This window comes from Besnoitia besnoiti, chromosome VI, assembly GCF_002563875.1.
Source record: "Besnoitia besnoiti strain Bb-Ger1 chromosome VI, whole genome shotgun sequence".
In the NCBI taxonomy this organism is placed as follows: domain Eukaryota; phylum Apicomplexa; class Conoidasida; order Eucoccidiorida; family Sarcocystidae; genus Besnoitia; species Besnoitia besnoiti.
The window spans coordinates 697,278-714,319 of record NC_042361.1 but is presented as its reverse complement, the minus strand read 5'-3'; the positions used below and the strand labels follow the sequence as shown (position 1 = coordinate 714,319).

The following is a 17,042-nucleotide window of genomic DNA, read 5'->3' as shown; positions in this document are numbered from 1 at the left end:
CGGCAGCGGAGCTGGACGCTACGGCAGCGGAGCTGGACGCTACGGCAGCGGAGCTGGACGCTACGGCATCGTCGCGGAAGAAGCCGGCACAGAACACAACCGAAAGGGGAAGGAGAAAAAAGCATGCAGAGAATGAGAGAAAAGTCTGTCCGCTAGCGTCAAGTCGTGTTTGGTTCCCTTGAGCGGACTAACGGAAGGACGGTCGGGAATGCTCGTCGCCAGCGGCGGCATGCAAAGTGGACTCCCGATGCGCAGGAACGAGAAAAACGCAGAAAGTTCGCGATCCCGCACTGCACAGGAAACATCTCCCGTGTCGTTCTCACGCGAAAACAGGCGCTGGGTCGTTTATCCTCTCCGCTGGAGCACAGAAGCGTTCGCTTTCCGCGTCGAGCAACGGAGCTTGCAGTCCGTGGTGTGGCTGTGGCCCTTTTGGCTCCGCGTCTCGCTCTGTCGACGAGGACGCGATAATATCCTACACTTTCCAAGAGCGAGCAGTGAGAAAGAAGGCAACAGAGAACAGCTGAAACAGTAGTGGAAGAGGGGAGAAGCAAATTCCAAGCGGAAACCGAAAAGAATTGAATACTCGCAGACGCTCGCGTAAAAAAGCCCGCGCGCGTTGCCTGCTGCATGCGCACGCAGGCGCAGTGTACACACAGCGGAAAAGTTGACGCTCGCCGATGTCTTTCTGCCAACGTCGAAAAACACCTCAGTTTTCTCCCCGCAACAAACCTGAGTTCATCGAGTTTTTGAGGCATGTTTTACAGCTTGTCTTGCCGCTTTCCTCACCCCAGAAGGTTGACACTGATGGCGTTTGCTTCATGCAGTCTGCCATCGCGCCGCACACCGAGTGTTTCAAGGCGGTGACTCGCGCCTCGCCCCGGCTTGCCCCTCTCACTCGGCTTCGCGGCGAGCCGTCGCTGGTCGTTGGTGTGCAAAGGCAAGCACAAACAATTAACTCCTGGCCTGCATGTCCATGTCTCTTTGTCTGTCTGTATACGGCCTAACTCGGCTGTGCACTCCACGCTTCCCCCTTTTCCGTCATGCGAACGCGTACGGTTGGCGTCAGTGCTTCGCGGGGGCCCGCCGAGCAGACCGGAAAGCCCAAACAGCCCCACCGGCGCGCCGAGGCGTGAAAGGTGTGAGGCGCTTACCGTCGCGGCAAAACTCTGCAATTCAGAAACCAAGAGGGTGATGAACACGCAAGGAGCAGAAGCAACAGAACAAACCCTTGAAACAGACGCTGAGTCGCCCGCTTGCGCTGGGTTGCTCCCGGAGGCGCGAAGCGCGTTCGGCTCTGCGTCTGGGATCTGCTCCAGTGATAGCAGCTGCGGTGAGTTCACATCTTTATAATTCCTCTCTCAGGGCACGATATGCCAACAGATAGCTGAAGATAGATCCCCTGGTGCCTCTACAAAGAACACACTAATCGTTGATGCAGTTCAAGCCACGCTGCGGTCGCAGCAGCCATCTCGCCTCACTTCTCACTGGCATCGCCTCTGCCGGACTGCGCTACACGGTGATTTACCAGACCAGAGATTCTTATCGTGATAGCAGTGTGAAGTCTGCAGAATACAATTGGGTCACCACACATCCCCATCATCTGGCTCAGGGGGCCCCAGGGGGCTCGTGCTAAGCCGTTGGTGGAAGAAAGGAGAGCTCGGGCTCGGCTATTCTCAAGCTATTGAAGGCCTCCATTTACCGGGTCGTAGTTTCGCAACTTTCATGGCCACGGCGTTAAGAGCATATATCTGACCCCCTTAAGCTCCCGTCGTTCGTTTCCAAAGCGTCATAGAAGCCGTAGCATCCTGCGTCGTGCCCAGCGCACACGGACACGCACAAGTGGATGAGTATTAAGGGCCTGTGTGTATCGATCTGCCAATATATTTGTATGGAGACATGCTCGAATCCCCAGCTAGTTATCTTCACATGTCTTCACCGCTGAGTGGTGAGAGTGAGTCTTTCCGTTCACGGTCATATGCATTTTGCGTCGCGGGTTCAAGAGAAACGCTTTCATATTTGAACTCTCGTCGCTACCCAGTTGCCTGGCGCGGCTGGTTCCGTATCCGAGGCCGCCGCCCGCAGGCCCCCCTCCCTGCAGCGAGCAGGCGAGTGCCCTGGGCGTTCGCAAGACGACTGCCGATAGAATAATTCGAAACGGAAAACTGTTGAAACGAGGTCTCTTTTCTTGCGACAAAACATTTTTCGATGTCCGGGCCAACGACGTGCTTTGCTCTCGCTGAAGGAGGTAAAAAGTGGTTCCGAGGGGCTGCGTAGAAGGACGGCAAAGTACCGCAGGGAGTGGCCTGATGTCCGAGCCTCAGTGGCGCTTCTTTTTCCCAGCCTCTTGATAGCGATTTTTTCACATATCACCTCGGGTTGTGTAAAGACGAAGTCCCGTCCATGTTCAGGAGAGCAAACCCACGAGTTTTAGGGCTATTATGTTTTCGGAGGCCAGTTCGCATGCACTTACCGAACTAGGTGTACACGAATACTTATACCATTTATGCAGATTACTGCATATATCACATACGCATACATATACCCAGATCGGCCAGCAGGGGTCAGCGTGAACGTGAGACCAGAAGGGCTGCACACCGGTAATCCATTTCGCGGTGTGGTTCATATTCACTTCTTGTAAGGGAAGAGCTCGTTCTGTACCATGGCAGAATTCGTCTCCACGTCTTCGCAAGGCTGGTGTGTTACCTACCGAGGAACTCTCGCGCGACCCCCAGTGCTCGTTTGCGTGCTGAATGCAGTGGGACTCTGCATGCATGCATGTCTCCTGTTTTTTGCCCAGCTGCTCAAGTTGGGGAGCTTTTATTTTGCGTAGGCCTGTCACCATCATTGCAAGTGTCTCTGTGGCCAAATTAGTACACTAGAGGTCCTCTAAGATGCCTCCGGTGTCATTTATCGTTTGTTTCCTCCGCTGACTATCCCGGCGTTTCGCTAGCTCAGCATCGCGCGCAAAAACGCACTGGCAGCGAGTTGTAGTTACACTTGAATCGTTCTCCGTTTTTCTGTTCTTTAGTTCCTTTCATTGTCGGAGGTTTGGGGGGGCCTTTAGCTCACTGTTCAGTTGATGTGCGACGATGGGAGCCTCCGCCTCGTGGCAAGCTCCGAGCGTTCCTCTTCTCTGCTCCTCTTCGTTGTTTGTCTGAGGCCGAGTTCTCGTCGTGAATCGAAGTTACTGCCCGTTGGTTTGGCTGCCATTCCTGAGCGCTGTCATTAGGCGTCCTCCACGGAGGCAACGCATTCGCATTCAACACTGTTCGGCCTCTCACCTGACATCTCCGCATGCAGTCTGCATAGGCGAGGAAAATCTCTGCCGTTGCGGCGTTACCGGCGCGCAAAAAACGCAGAGTCCGCGTATCCTGCGTCGCGCATACCGTGAAGTGCCGATTTCCAACGGGGAAAGGCCTAATTTCAGTCTTCTCAGCGTGTGGCTGCCTGGATTTCTCTGTTCGAGCCCGGCCATTGACTGCATCTTGAACATTGTGTGCCGTCAGATATATATATATATATATATATGTTCTGTATTAACACTGCATTCATTTACTTTATGTTATCTCGCTCGCACGGTCTCTCGCTGGAGCACAGTTTCCACTCGGCTACCCTGTTTTCGGCTCTCCCTTCGAGCAGGTGATGTGTGCGGAAGAGTCGGCGTTACTGGGCACGGCTTTCGTTTTTCGCAGTCTTGAGCTGCCTCCCCTCGATGCACTGCAGCCTCTCCCCGTCATTCTCCTCTTTTCAATTTGCACTCCTCTCTCCGCGTCGTTGTCTCCTCCGTCGATAGAAGGCAAGCTTTCGTCTTTCTCCTCCCTTTTTGCTGCGTGACCGCCCGTCGCTCTCTCGGTCCGGCGCGGTCTGTTCAGCCCTGCAACTTTGGGCTTGTCTGCCGTAATCTCTGCATGTTTTTTTCCCTTTCGACCCGGTTGCGCTGTTCTCTTCTGTCCTTCTTTTTCCTTACTTCTCGTCGCCCCTGTTCCCACTCCGCGTCTTACCCCCCTCCCGCGCGTCGACTCCCTGAGGCCTCCGCGGCTGCAGTTCTCGCTGTCTTCTCTTTTTTTTGGCGTTGCCTACATGGCGCCCACGTTGCCGTCGACCGGCCTCGCGTCCCTCCCGCCGACAGTCGACTACGAGGCGCGGCGCGCGGGCTTCAAGAAGACGCCTTTCTTCTCCGACCGGCCCCAAACCGAGCACGAGTGGCGCGAGGGGCTGCTGCATGCGCAGCGAAGCAGCTGGCGCGTCGAGCGCCTGGAGGCCCTCCGCGCCCAGTCCCTCCGCGAGCTCTGCAGACTTACAGAGGACAGCGACGAGGGGCCTGCGGCGCCGCCGGAGGAGGCGCACGAGGAGGCACATGACGCCGCGCAGCCGGACTACAGCGCGCGAGGCGAGAGCGAGGCCGCTCTCGATGCGGGCGCGGGCTCTCGGAGCGACTCCAGATGCGCCAGCGCGGACGCCGAAGAGGCGCTGCGGGCCGCCGGGCTGCCCGCGGGCTTCGCTGGACGCGACGGGGGGCGCGAACGGAAAGGGACGGGCGCGTGGTGGCGAAATAAAACGCGCCGAAATCGAGTGGATCGCCGCGCAGCTTCTCAGCAAGTCCCCGACGACGTGGCCGTCGAGGCGAGCATGGACGCCGAGGCGTCGCCTTCTGCCGGCCGCCTGCACCACCCAGAGGAGGAGGAAGAAGACGTGGAGGGCGACGCGCAGGCGGAGATGGAGAGCTTCGCGGCAGGACCCGACGCGGCGCAGCGGCGGGGTGGGGGCTCGCGAGGCGGGTGGAACCGCCGCCGCCGAGGCAAGCCGCACGCCGGCAGGCGTGCGGTCTCTTCCTTCGCCGGCATGCTCGCCATTCCGACGCCCATCGTCATTCCGCAGCTCGCGCAGAGCGACGCAGGACTTGCCCTGGAGGCCGAAGCGGACCACGGGGCAGGCGCCGCGACCGCAGACGCGCCGCACGCAGAACGCCCCAGTGTCCTCCTCCCGGGATTCGCCTCTGCTGCAGGTAAGTGAACGAAGCACGCCATCAGCCCAGTCGTACATTCTACGTATAGAAATATATGTACGCGTATGTATGCATATTTGCACAGGTGCGCATGTATACGGTCGTCTGGCTGGGGAGGGAGGCTTGAAGCGGCCTCGCGCGTGGCGCGCGGATTGTGGAACACAGACTCACCTGCTGGGTGTGACGATGCATGATGCGCCATCTGCGCACCTTTCTCACGAAAAGCTCCTGTCTGGAGTGGCTGACAGCCGCTCGCCTCGCGCTGCGGCCGCGGACGCTTCTTCTCTCTGCAGGGGACTTTTCACGTAGACCGTCGCCAGCGCCGTGGCGCGCGCGTGGCTCGGTACATGCGTCTACAGATCTACGCACAAGTGTATATAGAGTGTCTATATGTGCATGTATATATTTCTACATATATATATGTGAATCCGTGTGTGTGTGTAAGGTTTGCATCTACGGCCTTTGGTTTCCAGATGCATGTGTAGGTCGCGTCCCGGAGAGCGGCTTGTTGCATGCGGCAGATCTCATCACCGGAGTCCTGTTCAGTATTCGAGGAACTATAGTGTTTTTCCTTGTTCGATTATTATTCGATTTGAATTGCGTGTGGGTGCGTGTGCGGCCTTGCGCGTGTGTGTCTCAGAGGACTGGTTCGTTTACCTGCGTCCGGAGGGCCGGCGGTGTCTGCTGGTGATGAACGAGGGCATGGGGGCGGTCGTGGACAAGCGCGGCGTCGTGCGGGCACTTCTGCACCCGCAGCCGTTCCACGCGCGCTTCGAGGAAGAGCAGCGCCGCGCGGTCGACGCCTGGCACCGGGAGCGCGCAGCGGAGGGCATGTGGGTCGACGCCGCAGAGGGCGCAAACGCGGCGACGGCCTGCGTGCCCCCCGCGCCAGGGGAGGGGGCGGAGAAGAAGGAGAGGGAGAAGAAGGGGCTGGAGGCGGGAGGGATCTCCGCGAACTCTCTCTTTCGGCAGCCGGCGTGGGCGGCGTGTCCGCGCTGTCTCTCCAGCTGGCTGACCTCCGGCTGGGGCAGCTGCGCGCGCGGCTTCACGGCGCTCGAGTGCGTGTGGGCGAACAGCCACGATCTCCGCTGGCATGACGTGCTCTCCGCTGCTGAGGAGGCGAAGAGCGTTCAGGAGAAGAAGATCTTGGAGGTGTTTTTGGAGCGCCAGCAGCGCGAACGCGAGCATGGCGGCTCCACGGCCTGCGCCTGCTGCTGCTTCTCGCTGCTGTTCGTGACCGACGTACTATGGTGGAACGACTGCATGCTGGGTCAGGCGCAAACGGCCTGTCGGCAGTTCTTCCTGCGAAGCAGGTCAGCCCACACGCTTTGTCTCCCCCGACACAGAAACGCAGCGGACACCCCCGTGGGAGGTCCATGCGGAGAAGTGCTGAAAAACACGGGAAATCCAAGAAAAAGAAAGGGGGGGACGAGTGGGGAGGGGGGGGGCGCCGAAGGGACGCTTCGGCAGAGACACGGAAAGGCGAACTGCGGAGCATAGAGAGAGACAACAGAGGAGAACCGCGTCTGCTGGAGCCCGGATGCTGGCGTGGGTGCACGACGGCCGCCGCGGCACACATGCAGTGAACGCCGGTTTTGTGATTCTGTGGTCTGCCTTGTTCTAGGTTCGAGGAAATGGATGGCGGCGCCTCGCTCGCGCCGCTCCAGCTGCTCCCCTTCGAGGACTGCTCTGTCTCCACGCTGCAAAGTCTCTACTACCAGTCAGTCTAGGCGCCCTCAACGCCGAGCCCGTTAGGCATCGCGCCTCGGCTCACATGCGCAGACTCTGTGGACGCCGTCTCGCGCGTCTGCTCTTTATTTGCGTATTATCTCGTGTGTGCATGCGTTTACATGTATCGAACTATGAAAATAATTCGATAGAAAGAAAGAAAAAGATAGACAGGGGTACATAGACAGGCAATCAGGGGTCGACAGCGCACGTGTGTCTGGTACCTCGCTTGAATACATATATATACATATATATATATATGCATGAGAGGGTTCTGGCTGGGAGCGGAGTCGTACAGGCGGGCGCGTGGTGGTGGCAGCGCGAGTGTTTTTTGGTTATGGCGATCTTTTCATGTTTCACTGCATCTGAATCTAAAAGTAAAGGCGCCTTGCGGGCTGCCGGCAGACACGGCGATGTATTTTTCGATTCTGCGTCGCAGTCCACCCATGCGTGTGCATGCTTCGGAATATTTTTGTATCGCAGCGGGCCCCGCAGCGTTTCTTTGTCATCTGTGTCTCTTCGTCTTCAGGCAGCTGCAGCCGTGGCCTTCGGACTCTCTCATTTTTCTCCATCGCGAAGCGCCTTATGTCGAGGCGCTCAGCGACTTCTGCCTCTCTTGGCGTGACGCGCATTTGTCGTAAGATACTCTGAATGTATAAGAATAAGGAAGTTATAAAGATACCTGTGTATTAGCATGTAAGGCACGCACGTCTTCAGCGATTGAGTGGTTCAGAGAAGATGACGCAGTTCGACACGATCTCTTGTTTGCCTTGCCACGGAAAACAGAGGCAAAGAGCTGTGTGTAAGTTTATGTTTATACATATATCTACATATAGATCTATACTTATTAATATTTTTTATCTATATTCCCACTGTAGAGAGAGATATATATGTGCATATGCCGTGTGGCGGCCAGGGATATGTCCCTATCTAGGTGCGTGTGGTAGGAGGGACGCGTAGAAAGGAGCACAGAGGCATCGATAATAGATGGATAGATAGATTTATGTTTTCCTTGGGTGCATGGGGTGCTTGGCTGTGCAGGCGCTTCCATCTCGATGAGCGTCTGGGGCCTGGTGGGCAGATAAAGAGTGGAGACGCAGAAAAGCAAGTCATTTGTCTGCGCGTCACGAAAGACTTCCAGCTGGCCACCGAAGGTGCGCCTCTGTCCGCCTTCGAGTCTCCCGCGCTTTAAGCGGTCATATTATGTATCTTCAAGTTCGTTCGTGTCTCCACTTATACGCAGAAATATGTATTTGTCTCTGCATGCAATGGCATAGAGAGTTCACACGTGTAAGGAGAGGTGTGGTAGACATAGTTCTTCGGATGTGTCGTCTTCCATGCCCTTGGGGCGATAACAGTCTCGAGGCATTTAGGAGGAGCTCGATGCGTGGGTTCAGTTGGGAGCCATGCCTGCGTCTTCGTTCGCTTTCATGTTTTTTGTGGAGGGATTTAGAGGGTTTACCTGCTGCACGATCCGAATCAGGCGGATACATGTGTGTATAGCGACTTGCATGTATCTATCTATACATCTGCAAATACAGATATGTATATATATGCTTATGGGCTCGTACTGTTTTTTTTCATTGGTTTCTTTGCCAGGTTTCTTTCAGCACAGTTGAGTGTTTCGTTCGTAAAACGGTGTCTATCGGTGTTGCTCGTCGGCGTTTTTCAGATGGAATCGTACTGTCGTCGCCTGAAGACGAGGCGCGGGTTCGCGAGCTCGGCCTGAGGCCGCGAGAGATCGTCAGGTAAATCGAACGTCGAGAAAGGGTGTCTCTCGGCTCTTCTTCTGCAGGAACCAGTTTAAAGCACGCATTCCTCCAGCTTCAGGCTTATACAACCCTCGAGGATTACACAAACATGTGTATCGTTCGCTGTGGTTCCGCTACACGCATGAGGCCGTGAGCTACAGCGTGTAGAGGGTTGTGTTGCTTGTTCATGTTTTTCTCGGCCTTGTGTGGGTTTTTTGTCTTTCTTCTTTTTCTTCTCTTCTCATCTCTCTCTGTGCATGATCGACGCCTTCTTCATGCACCAATTTGTATTTTCTGTCTTTTGAGTTCAGCGCCGGTCTGGCTTCGTTTCGTTCTCGTCGCTGCCTCGCTCGCAGTCGCCCGCTGTCGCAGTCTTCGTGCGGCCTTGCACTTTTCGCCGGGGTGTCTGTCGGGCGCGGGTGTCTCTTGGGCGCGGCGGTGCTCCCTTCTATTTGTCACACCTTCCACTTTATCTTGACTGTCGCGTCTGCCCTCGCGCGTGTTTTTCGTTCTCAGGTGCTCGGTGGACGGCGTCACCTGCGAGGGCGAGACGCGGGCGGTAGAGGGCCTCTGCGTGGTGCGGCGTGTGCGGCTGCATGTGCGACGGCAGGCAGACGCCTTCACGAGAGTGCTAGACCAGTTTTTGAAGCGCCAACTCGCGGGACGCACTCAAGCCCACGCCGGCAGCGGAGAGCCCTTCGCAGCCCTTCTCGTGCTTCTTTTCGGGGCCTCCTGCCAGCCCCGGTACTCTGCCAGAGCGTGGTGAACAGCAGCCGCGAGGGGGGGGGGGTGTAGGAAGGTTGGAAGAAAGGGGCGAGCCCGACGATATCTGGCATTCCAAGGCGACATCGCGGTCACGAGCACGTGTCTCGCGGAAAGGTGTGGAGCAACCCCGGGCAGCGGTTGGAGGTTTAAATGTTTTGATAAAAGGATAAAGAGTTTCAAATAGCTGGGGTGGAGTCGCCGCGCGTCCAGGAAGTCGGCGCGTGGAGGCTGGCGCGGCAGAAGCAGATGCTGACGCCGAAGTGTGTTTTTTTGGCGACTCACCGACTCGTGCGTGTGCGGCTCATGAGCGTTTGAGTTCGTCTTTGTGTAACAACGCAACGCGGCGCGACGAGTCTCTTCTGCGGCCTCAACCATGTCTTCCATCTCTCTTTAATCTAACATATACGTATATATACATATATACATATATGTGGATATGTGTTTCTTGTCCAGAATCGGCATGTGGGCACGTATACATACGAATATTAATATCTATTTGTTTTTTCCGCATGTTGTGGCAAGGTGTTCATCGTGAGCCCATGCGTGTTCGCCGCCCAGCGGGAAGCTGGGTGACTTCGAGCGGTGCCGCTGGACGAAGATCGAAGCGCCGTTTTTACTCAGACTCTCACGCGCTCCGCTCCGAGACCACGCAGCACATGGTTGTTTGAGATCAAGTTACAATTATTTTCCATTGTATAGAAATGGACAAAGATAGACTTACAAAGAATACGGAAACTCGTTGTGGAGTCCCAGCGCCTCGAGGCAAGCCGCCTGCAAATCGAGGCAGCGAGGGAAATTCACAAAATCAACAGAAGGAGAGAACTACATGAGTCCGCCATACTTTCAACCGGCATCGGCACTTTCACACCACGATCGATTCTAGGCGATATTCCGCCTGTTTTAGGCGATGTTTGGCCTTCTCCTCGCCGGTTCCCGGCGGTAGCGCTTCATTAAAGCTCGCCCCCGGCCATGACAGAAAGAGGGCCTCTCCTATGAACGGTTTTTAGCGATTCGGTAGCGAGCGGCGCCGCGTCAGCACCACACAACCCGAGCGAGGCGCTTCGCCCTCACTCAGCAGCGAGTGCGCGAGTGTAAAGAAAGCGAGTCCTTCCTATGGCGGATGCAGAAACAAGACTACGGGGAGGAAGGAAAGGCTTGAACCAACACGCAAATAGAGCAGCGAAGCGCGTCTGGCGTTTCGATTGGGCAGGCAAAGGAGAACAAAGGGCCTCTGCATGCGGTCTTTCGCTTTCTGGTGTACATCTGCCGCTCCGGCGACCTCTGTCTCCCCGCTTTTTTGTACTTTCGTTCCTAGCAAGCCTCGCCTTTCTACGGACTTCTGAAGTCCCTTCTCGCAGTCATTCTGTCCCTGGTCAGACCGGCCGGGCACAGCGAGAAAAAGGCTCTTTTCTCGCGTGTTTCAGGCGTCCCCTCGCGGTTTCGCAAGTTTCGAGGCGTTCTTGCCGCTCTCGGGTTTCTCGAATGTCTTGCGTGCTACGCGTTCTTCTTGTCTCCACTCTCCGCGGCCTGCGCGCTCCGAGACGGCGAGTCCTTCTCTCGATGGAGTAGAAAGACGACCACGAAGAGAACCAGAGCTAAAAGGGCAAGAGCGAGAGAAAGCAAGGGCAGGAAGGGAAGAAAAAAAATGCCAGGCAAGAGACGAAGGGAAGCAGGGTAGAGACGGCACACGCCACCAAACAACAGCCACGCTCAAATCACGTGGAAAGGCGATCTGTGTGCGAAATAAAATTCGACGCCTCTTGGAAATGCTTTCTTCCGAAGCGAATTTGCTCTCTCTTCCAGGTGCTCCCTTCCCGTGGCGCTTGCATGCTCCCCCGCCGCCACGAGAGAGAATTTGCAGGCGGCACGTATGAACAGGTCACAGGTTTGAACCCCGTTATCACTTCTTATTTGCCGCATGTGAGGATAGTTGGGGGACGCGGGAGACTCGTATCAAGTAAACTGAGATATGAATGAGATACTGTTTTTATCCAGAGCTGCGTATTAATTATGATGAAAGCTAACCTATGAGAGTGAGGAGCGAAGTCGCGTAGTAGGGCAGGGCACAGGGCAGGAACCGCGGGAAGTCGTTGCTTTTGAAGTTCCGTAGAGGCGCGAGCGACTCTACAAGAAAACAGCGACCGCCCACAAAGCCCCAGGCAATCCATCAGACATACGGAGCGAGAGCTCGCGGACTTAGGCACAAATCCATCCATATATATGCATATATATGCATATGTAGAAAGATATATTTATATATATATATATATATATGCTCATGTATATATATGTGTATATATGTGTGTAGGGACATATCAAGGAGACACATTACGGTGGACAGCCAAAAAGGAAATATGTAAAATCAAACTGCATTAGATGCAGAGACGATATAGAAACGGCTGCAGTAGATTCTTAGTGTTGTATTTGAAACTGATAGGTGTCGACAGCGAGAGAGAACAGAGACTGACCAGCAGGCAGAGTCGCGTCTCGCGCCTCAGACAGCAACCGGGCAAGCGCGAGCCTGCTCCCCCTTTCCGATCCGCGACTTCCCGCCCTCTGGCGTCCACAGGAATGAAGAAATAGGGACGGCTGTGGCGATGGAGCATGCGACCGGGAAGAAGCTATTCGAACGTGAACTGGCACCGATAGACGCGCATGGATTGAAGGGTAAGGGGTTTAGTCTTAAAGAGAGACGTCCGCACACGCATTACAGCATAGGCCCTTCGAATATCATGCATCCTCATCGCCAGAAAAGAATTTGAGAGCCGCACTACGCAGATGCATGCGGGTATCTGCATGTAGAGCCGCGTGACAAATCGAAAAAACAACTCACCGACGTGCAGGACGGTGTAGCCCAGGCGCCTGTAGTGCAGCACGAACTTGAACACGCCATAACGGTCCGGGGCCTGACACATAAGACGCAGACAAAGAAAAATGCAAAGAGAAGCAAAAGGTGCATGGCCGCGAAAGAGCCGCTCGAGAGACGGCCTCACGCCGCGTCTCTCGGCTAACGGAGTACAAGAAGGGCATGGGAAGGCCCGGAACAAAACGGAAAATCAGCGTGTGGGAGAGAGCGAAGGAAAGGAAAGAGAAAAACTGAAGGGCTTACTTGGAAAATGTGCGAGAAGGTCGGGGACTGGGGAGATGCAGGGGGCTCGAGGAACGAACGAAGGAAAGGCTGGAGCATGACGAATTCAACTTGCACATCGGTAGCGTAGAAGGGCTGCCAGAAGTCTGCACAAGACAGTTAAACTTGTAACAAAAAACGACGTCAAAATGGAACGCCACGCGCGCAGGCGGATCCCACTCCTCTTGCACTCTCACAACTCCGGAAGAAGCGCCGCTGTGAAAACAGTGAACTGTCCCTACTGCCGATAGTCGCGTGGGCGACCCACGTTTACATCCAGTAAATAATTTAATAAGTAAACAAATGGAGAAAAGTGTAAATATAAAAGTAGAAATAAAATTTCAAAAATCAAAAACCTACATTCACAAAGAAATAAATAAAAAACTATCAACCTATCAATGCATAAATCAATAAATAGAGGAGGGAAAAAACGATACGGTACGGCAAAGGGGAAGGCTCACCGTCGACTAGTTGATGGATATCGACAGCAAACGCGATCTCGTCCTTCATGCGGTACATATGGGGCGAGACTGTTTCTCCAGGCTGTGGGAAGGGACAGAGGAATAAAACGCACAGACGAAGGAGATGCGAGTCTGGTCACCTGTCATCTTTTTCGCCTCGCGGATACTGCTGCTGGGGGTCTGCTTGAATGCTCCGTTGGCAGAAACCACAGGCAGCGAGACAGGCTCTCCGCCCGGTCGAATTCCTTTCACTCAGGCCCGCAGACGCCTATTGCATGCAGATACATGGAAATAGAGACAGGTATATATATATATATATATAGGTAGATAGATATAACTAGGTAGATAGCTATACGTAGATAGATATAGGTAGATAGATATAGGTAAATAGATATAGGTAGATGAATAGATATAGATAGATAGATATAGGTAAATAGATATAGGTAGATGAACAGATATAGATAGATAGATATAGATAGATATAGAGCGATAGATAGATCGATAGATAGATCGATATATAGATAGATAGATTGATTGATTGATGGCCCGCCACGCAGACGCATGAAGAGATTATCTTTTTGTATGATTGGTTGAGGCAACGTAAGCAAGGCGTGTATGGCGCCGCGATCAACACTATAAGTATTTCTAGATGGAACTGTACCTTGAAGTGCTTGAGGTTCGACCAGCGGAGAACGCCTCGCCGGTTGAAGGTCCACAGCAGAAGATCCTCGCAGACGCGGAGATTGGCGAATCTCCTCTTCTGAGAAAAAGCGATTCACGAATACAGATCAGCGCCCTAAAAACCTTGGACTCTAGAAGGGCTCGGGTCTCAGAACTCAAATCTGATTCCCAGGCGTCACACGCAAGCATTTCGTCTTGGCTTCGTCGTTTTTCCGTCCGCCTCCAGAGGTCCTTGGGGTGCTCCTGGCGCCCCTGTTCCTCGCAGTGTGGCTTCCTTTGCGTCAGTTTTCCTCTCGTTTTCTACCCGAAAGGACGTCGCTTGCGCGCGTCTGTCTGCCTCCCGCTGGCGCCTTGTCCTCTCTCTTTCCCTCGCTGAGTCGGTCTTTAAATCGTCTCACCTGTGCTCCCCTTTTTTCCTCTTGGTCGGCGACGCGCAGGAGTTCGTCCGCGCAGAACTCCCCGCTGCTCAGGAGGACAGCGCGCCCGCCCGTCGGGGACTGGCGCGCCGAGGCCAGGGCGAGGTCCTCGCCATGTGGTGTCTCCTCGCCGCGCGTCTCCTCGCCCTCTCGCGACACCTTCGAGGCTCCAGGGGCGACGAACGCGGTCGCGGGCGCGCGCAGAACGGCGAAAAACTGATCAAAAATGCGCTCTTTGGCCTCAGCGGGCAACCCGCGCGCAGGCGACGGTGCGGCCGCAGGCAGGTAGTGTGCGCCGCCACGGTACAGGAGAAACTCGTCTGCACACGGAGGCAAAAAACAAACGCGAAAGCGACGTCAGCGGGCGAAGGGCAGAACGCGCGGCGCGGCAGCCGCGTCGCGAGCTCGCCCAGGCGCCACCAGGGCGGAAACAAATGGCAAAAAGTACGAAGGAAAACGGCGGGACTCACTCGCACCGTCGAACCCAAAGAGACGCGAAATCTCCTGAAGCTGAGAGGCAGACTGATCACAAGATGCGTTTCCTCGTCTGTGCATGTCAAGCTTTCAAACGGGCCACGCGACCCACCGGGGCGCGCGTAGGTGCGAGAGGCGCGCTTGTGGTCGCATGCGGAGTGAATTTCAGAGCAAGTCGCAGCGAGAGCGGAGCGAGGCGCACCTGTGCGTCGCCACTGAAGCCGGTTTTCTCGCCCAGTCGCGAGGCGACGGCTCAACAACGAGACGCCCGCGAGCCCCTAACCGCGACCTCCGCCCCCCGCCCTCCTCCCTAGCGTTGTGCGCCTTGAGACCAGGCACTCTCTCCTGCCTTGCTCTGCGCGGCCTCACCTGCCTCCAGCGGCTCGACGACGTGGGGATGGCCGTCGAGAAGCTCGCGGGTCACGAAGAGCTCTCCATCGACTTCGGCTTCTTCGTCGTCTTCGGGCTCGCCCTGCGCGTCCGCCGCCGCGGACTGCGGCCGGCGCACGGCCTCGAAGTAGTCCGCGACGACGCTGCCACCCCGCGCGGGTCCCTCCGCCTCTGGCGCCTGAGGCTCTCCGGCGAAGAGCGACGCCGCGAAGCTGCGCGCGGAGGCGTGCGCCGAGGGCCCGACAGCCAAAAAGAGATTCCGCGCTCGCAGCGCAGGAGGGCAAGTCTCGCTCGCGGCGAGCCCAGACGCCGCCGACGGCGAGGCCGCGGCCCGCGAGCTGGCTGCTTCCGCGGCCTCGAGGTCGTGCTCCACGGAGGTGAAGAAGACTCGAAGCGCCGCCGCCAGCTCCTGACTCAGACCTGAGGCAAAAACGAGACAATGGTCGCCGCGAGGCGCTGCAGCCTGGTTTGCCGCGGCTCGCGGACAGAAGGCTCACCTCTTCCCACGTGGACATAGGTTCAGAGAGAGCCATCAGGATAGAGAGAGTATAAAGGTAGAGATAGATACAGCGATAGAGATACACACAGAATAGAGATTGAAATAGATACAGAGATAGCGATATAGATTGGTACACAAACAGACGTAGAGACCCGTGCAGAGATAGAGATAGAGATATATACGGAGATAAGCAGAGATAGCTCTAGAGGCAGGCACAGCTGCAGGCAGCGCTAAAGAGATGGAGCTGTACAGATATGCAGCAAGCAACGCAACGCGGATAGAGAGGGGCGCCATTCGTGGGTCTCTCGAGGCCCCAATCACCCGCGTCTCTCCCCTTCGACTTCGACGCTTCTCGCGCGGCTCTCTTGCGGCCAGGCGGCGGCTACAGCCTGGCTCTTACGGCGCTGGGCAGTTGCGAGAAGAAGGACGTGAGTGTACAGAGGCTCCCCGTGCTGCGCAAAGAGGAGCGAGGCCTTCTGGTCGCCGCGCAGAGGGAACGAGAGCAGCGAGACCTCGAAGTTCTCTGAGAAAGCGGCAGCAGACGACACGCGAAACGCAGTTCACCCGTCAAGCAGGCGCGTCGCTCGCCAGCCTAAAATGGAGATGCTCTACCTCTACGCAAGAAAGGCTTAGGGCTTCGGGTGCGCAGACGCCGACTCGGACTCAGAAATTGAACGCGACCGAAGAGCGAACAAGACACTTGGAGACGAGACCTCGAAAAGGAAAGACGCGAAGGAGAGAGAGAGTCTGAACACAGCGGAAGCGGTGCGGCACGCGAGGCCACAACATGAAAAATGGGAGCCAGCGTGGAAAACGCGAAACAAAAAAGCCTACAGCTCGCGCGAGAGTGGAGGATGAATCAGCAGAGTGAAAATGCCAAGGTCAGCCATGCGCACCGGCTGCTCGCCATCCCTGAAGATCCGGCAACACGGGAGTGAGCGAGGCCGCGCGCGTTTTCTTCGTCTTCCTGGCCTACCTCGCAAGCGCTGGAAGAGACGAGAAAACTTCTGTTTTGCCTGAGGGTCATCGTGGAGCACGAGAAGCCTCTTGAAGACCTTGCCGCACGCAACCGCGACTGGGCCTGTGGGGCTCGGGCGTAGAGGCGAGGCCGAGGGGACCGGCAGGACAGCGGCTTGGGCGCGAAGGAACGGAGACGCCATCGGGGGCGCCTCGCGCCTCGCGCCTCTCCGCAGGGCATCGCGCTCAGAATCGCGCCGCGAGCCAGGGACGAAGAAGGCCAGCAGAGCGAGAGAGAAAACGAGGAGAAAACGCGCGGAGCTTCGCGGAGAAGAGTTGGTCGGGAGGCGACTGCGGGTCTGCTGCGCTGCAGACGCGGGTGTAACGGAAACCGAAGGCGAAAAGACTTCGGAGTCGGCAGGCGACGGAACGGAAGCGGCGGCGCTGCCGAACGAGCGAAGAACGGGGACGCGGCCCCCATGAAACTGCCCCATGGCAAGCACGCTGCGGAACGGGAGAGAGAAAGAAAGCGGGAACGAGGCAGCGAAGGCGAGAGACGCTACACCGCTCCCAGGTGTGAGGGGCAGGAGACCTCTAGGGGAGGAGGAGAGTGGGGCCGCAGGGGCGGCCAGGGGGCCGGCTCGAAAGGGCGAACGAGACGGAGACGACGCGGTCGCGCCGAGCGACAAGCTTTTCAGTCCCCGAAGTTCGGGTGAAACGCCGCGGAGCCCAAGCAGGACGGCAGAGAAGGGCGAAGCGATTGAGTAGACCCGAAATGCGGGGGCGCG

At 56.4% G+C, this 17,042-nt stretch overlaps 2 protein-coding genes across 2 annotated transcripts; one reads left to right on the top strand and one right to left on the bottom strand.

Moving 5' to 3' along the window:
• Positions 1–4,080: 4,080 nt before the first annotated feature.
• On the top strand, positions 4,081–9,250 carry BESB_065270 (uncharacterized protein; the record flags this gene model as incomplete). Its single annotated transcript, XM_029364921.1, has 7 exons — positions 4,081–5,005; positions 5,646–6,318; positions 6,630–6,725; positions 7,263–7,370; positions 7,775–7,887; positions 8,406–8,481; positions 9,001–9,250. 7 exons carry the CDS (start codon positions 4,081–4,083, stop codon positions 9,248–9,250), a joined length of 2,241 nt encoding a protein of 746 aa, XP_029218504.1.
• Positions 9,251–10,743: 1,493 nt separating this feature from the next.
• On the bottom strand, positions 10,744–16,748 carry BESB_065260 (dolichyl-diphosphooligosaccharide--protein glycosyltransferase; the record flags this gene model as incomplete). Its single annotated transcript, XM_029364920.1, has 10 exons — positions 10,744–10,844; positions 11,275–11,373; positions 12,083–12,155; positions 12,359–12,483; positions 12,838–12,919; positions 13,499–13,594; positions 13,917–14,254; positions 14,778–15,218; positions 15,698–15,820; positions 16,274–16,748. 10 exons carry the CDS (start codon positions 16,746–16,748, stop codon positions 10,744–10,746), a joined length of 1,953 nt encoding a protein of 650 aa, XP_029218503.1.
• Between the last annotated feature and the right edge of the window lie 294 nt (positions 16,749–17,042).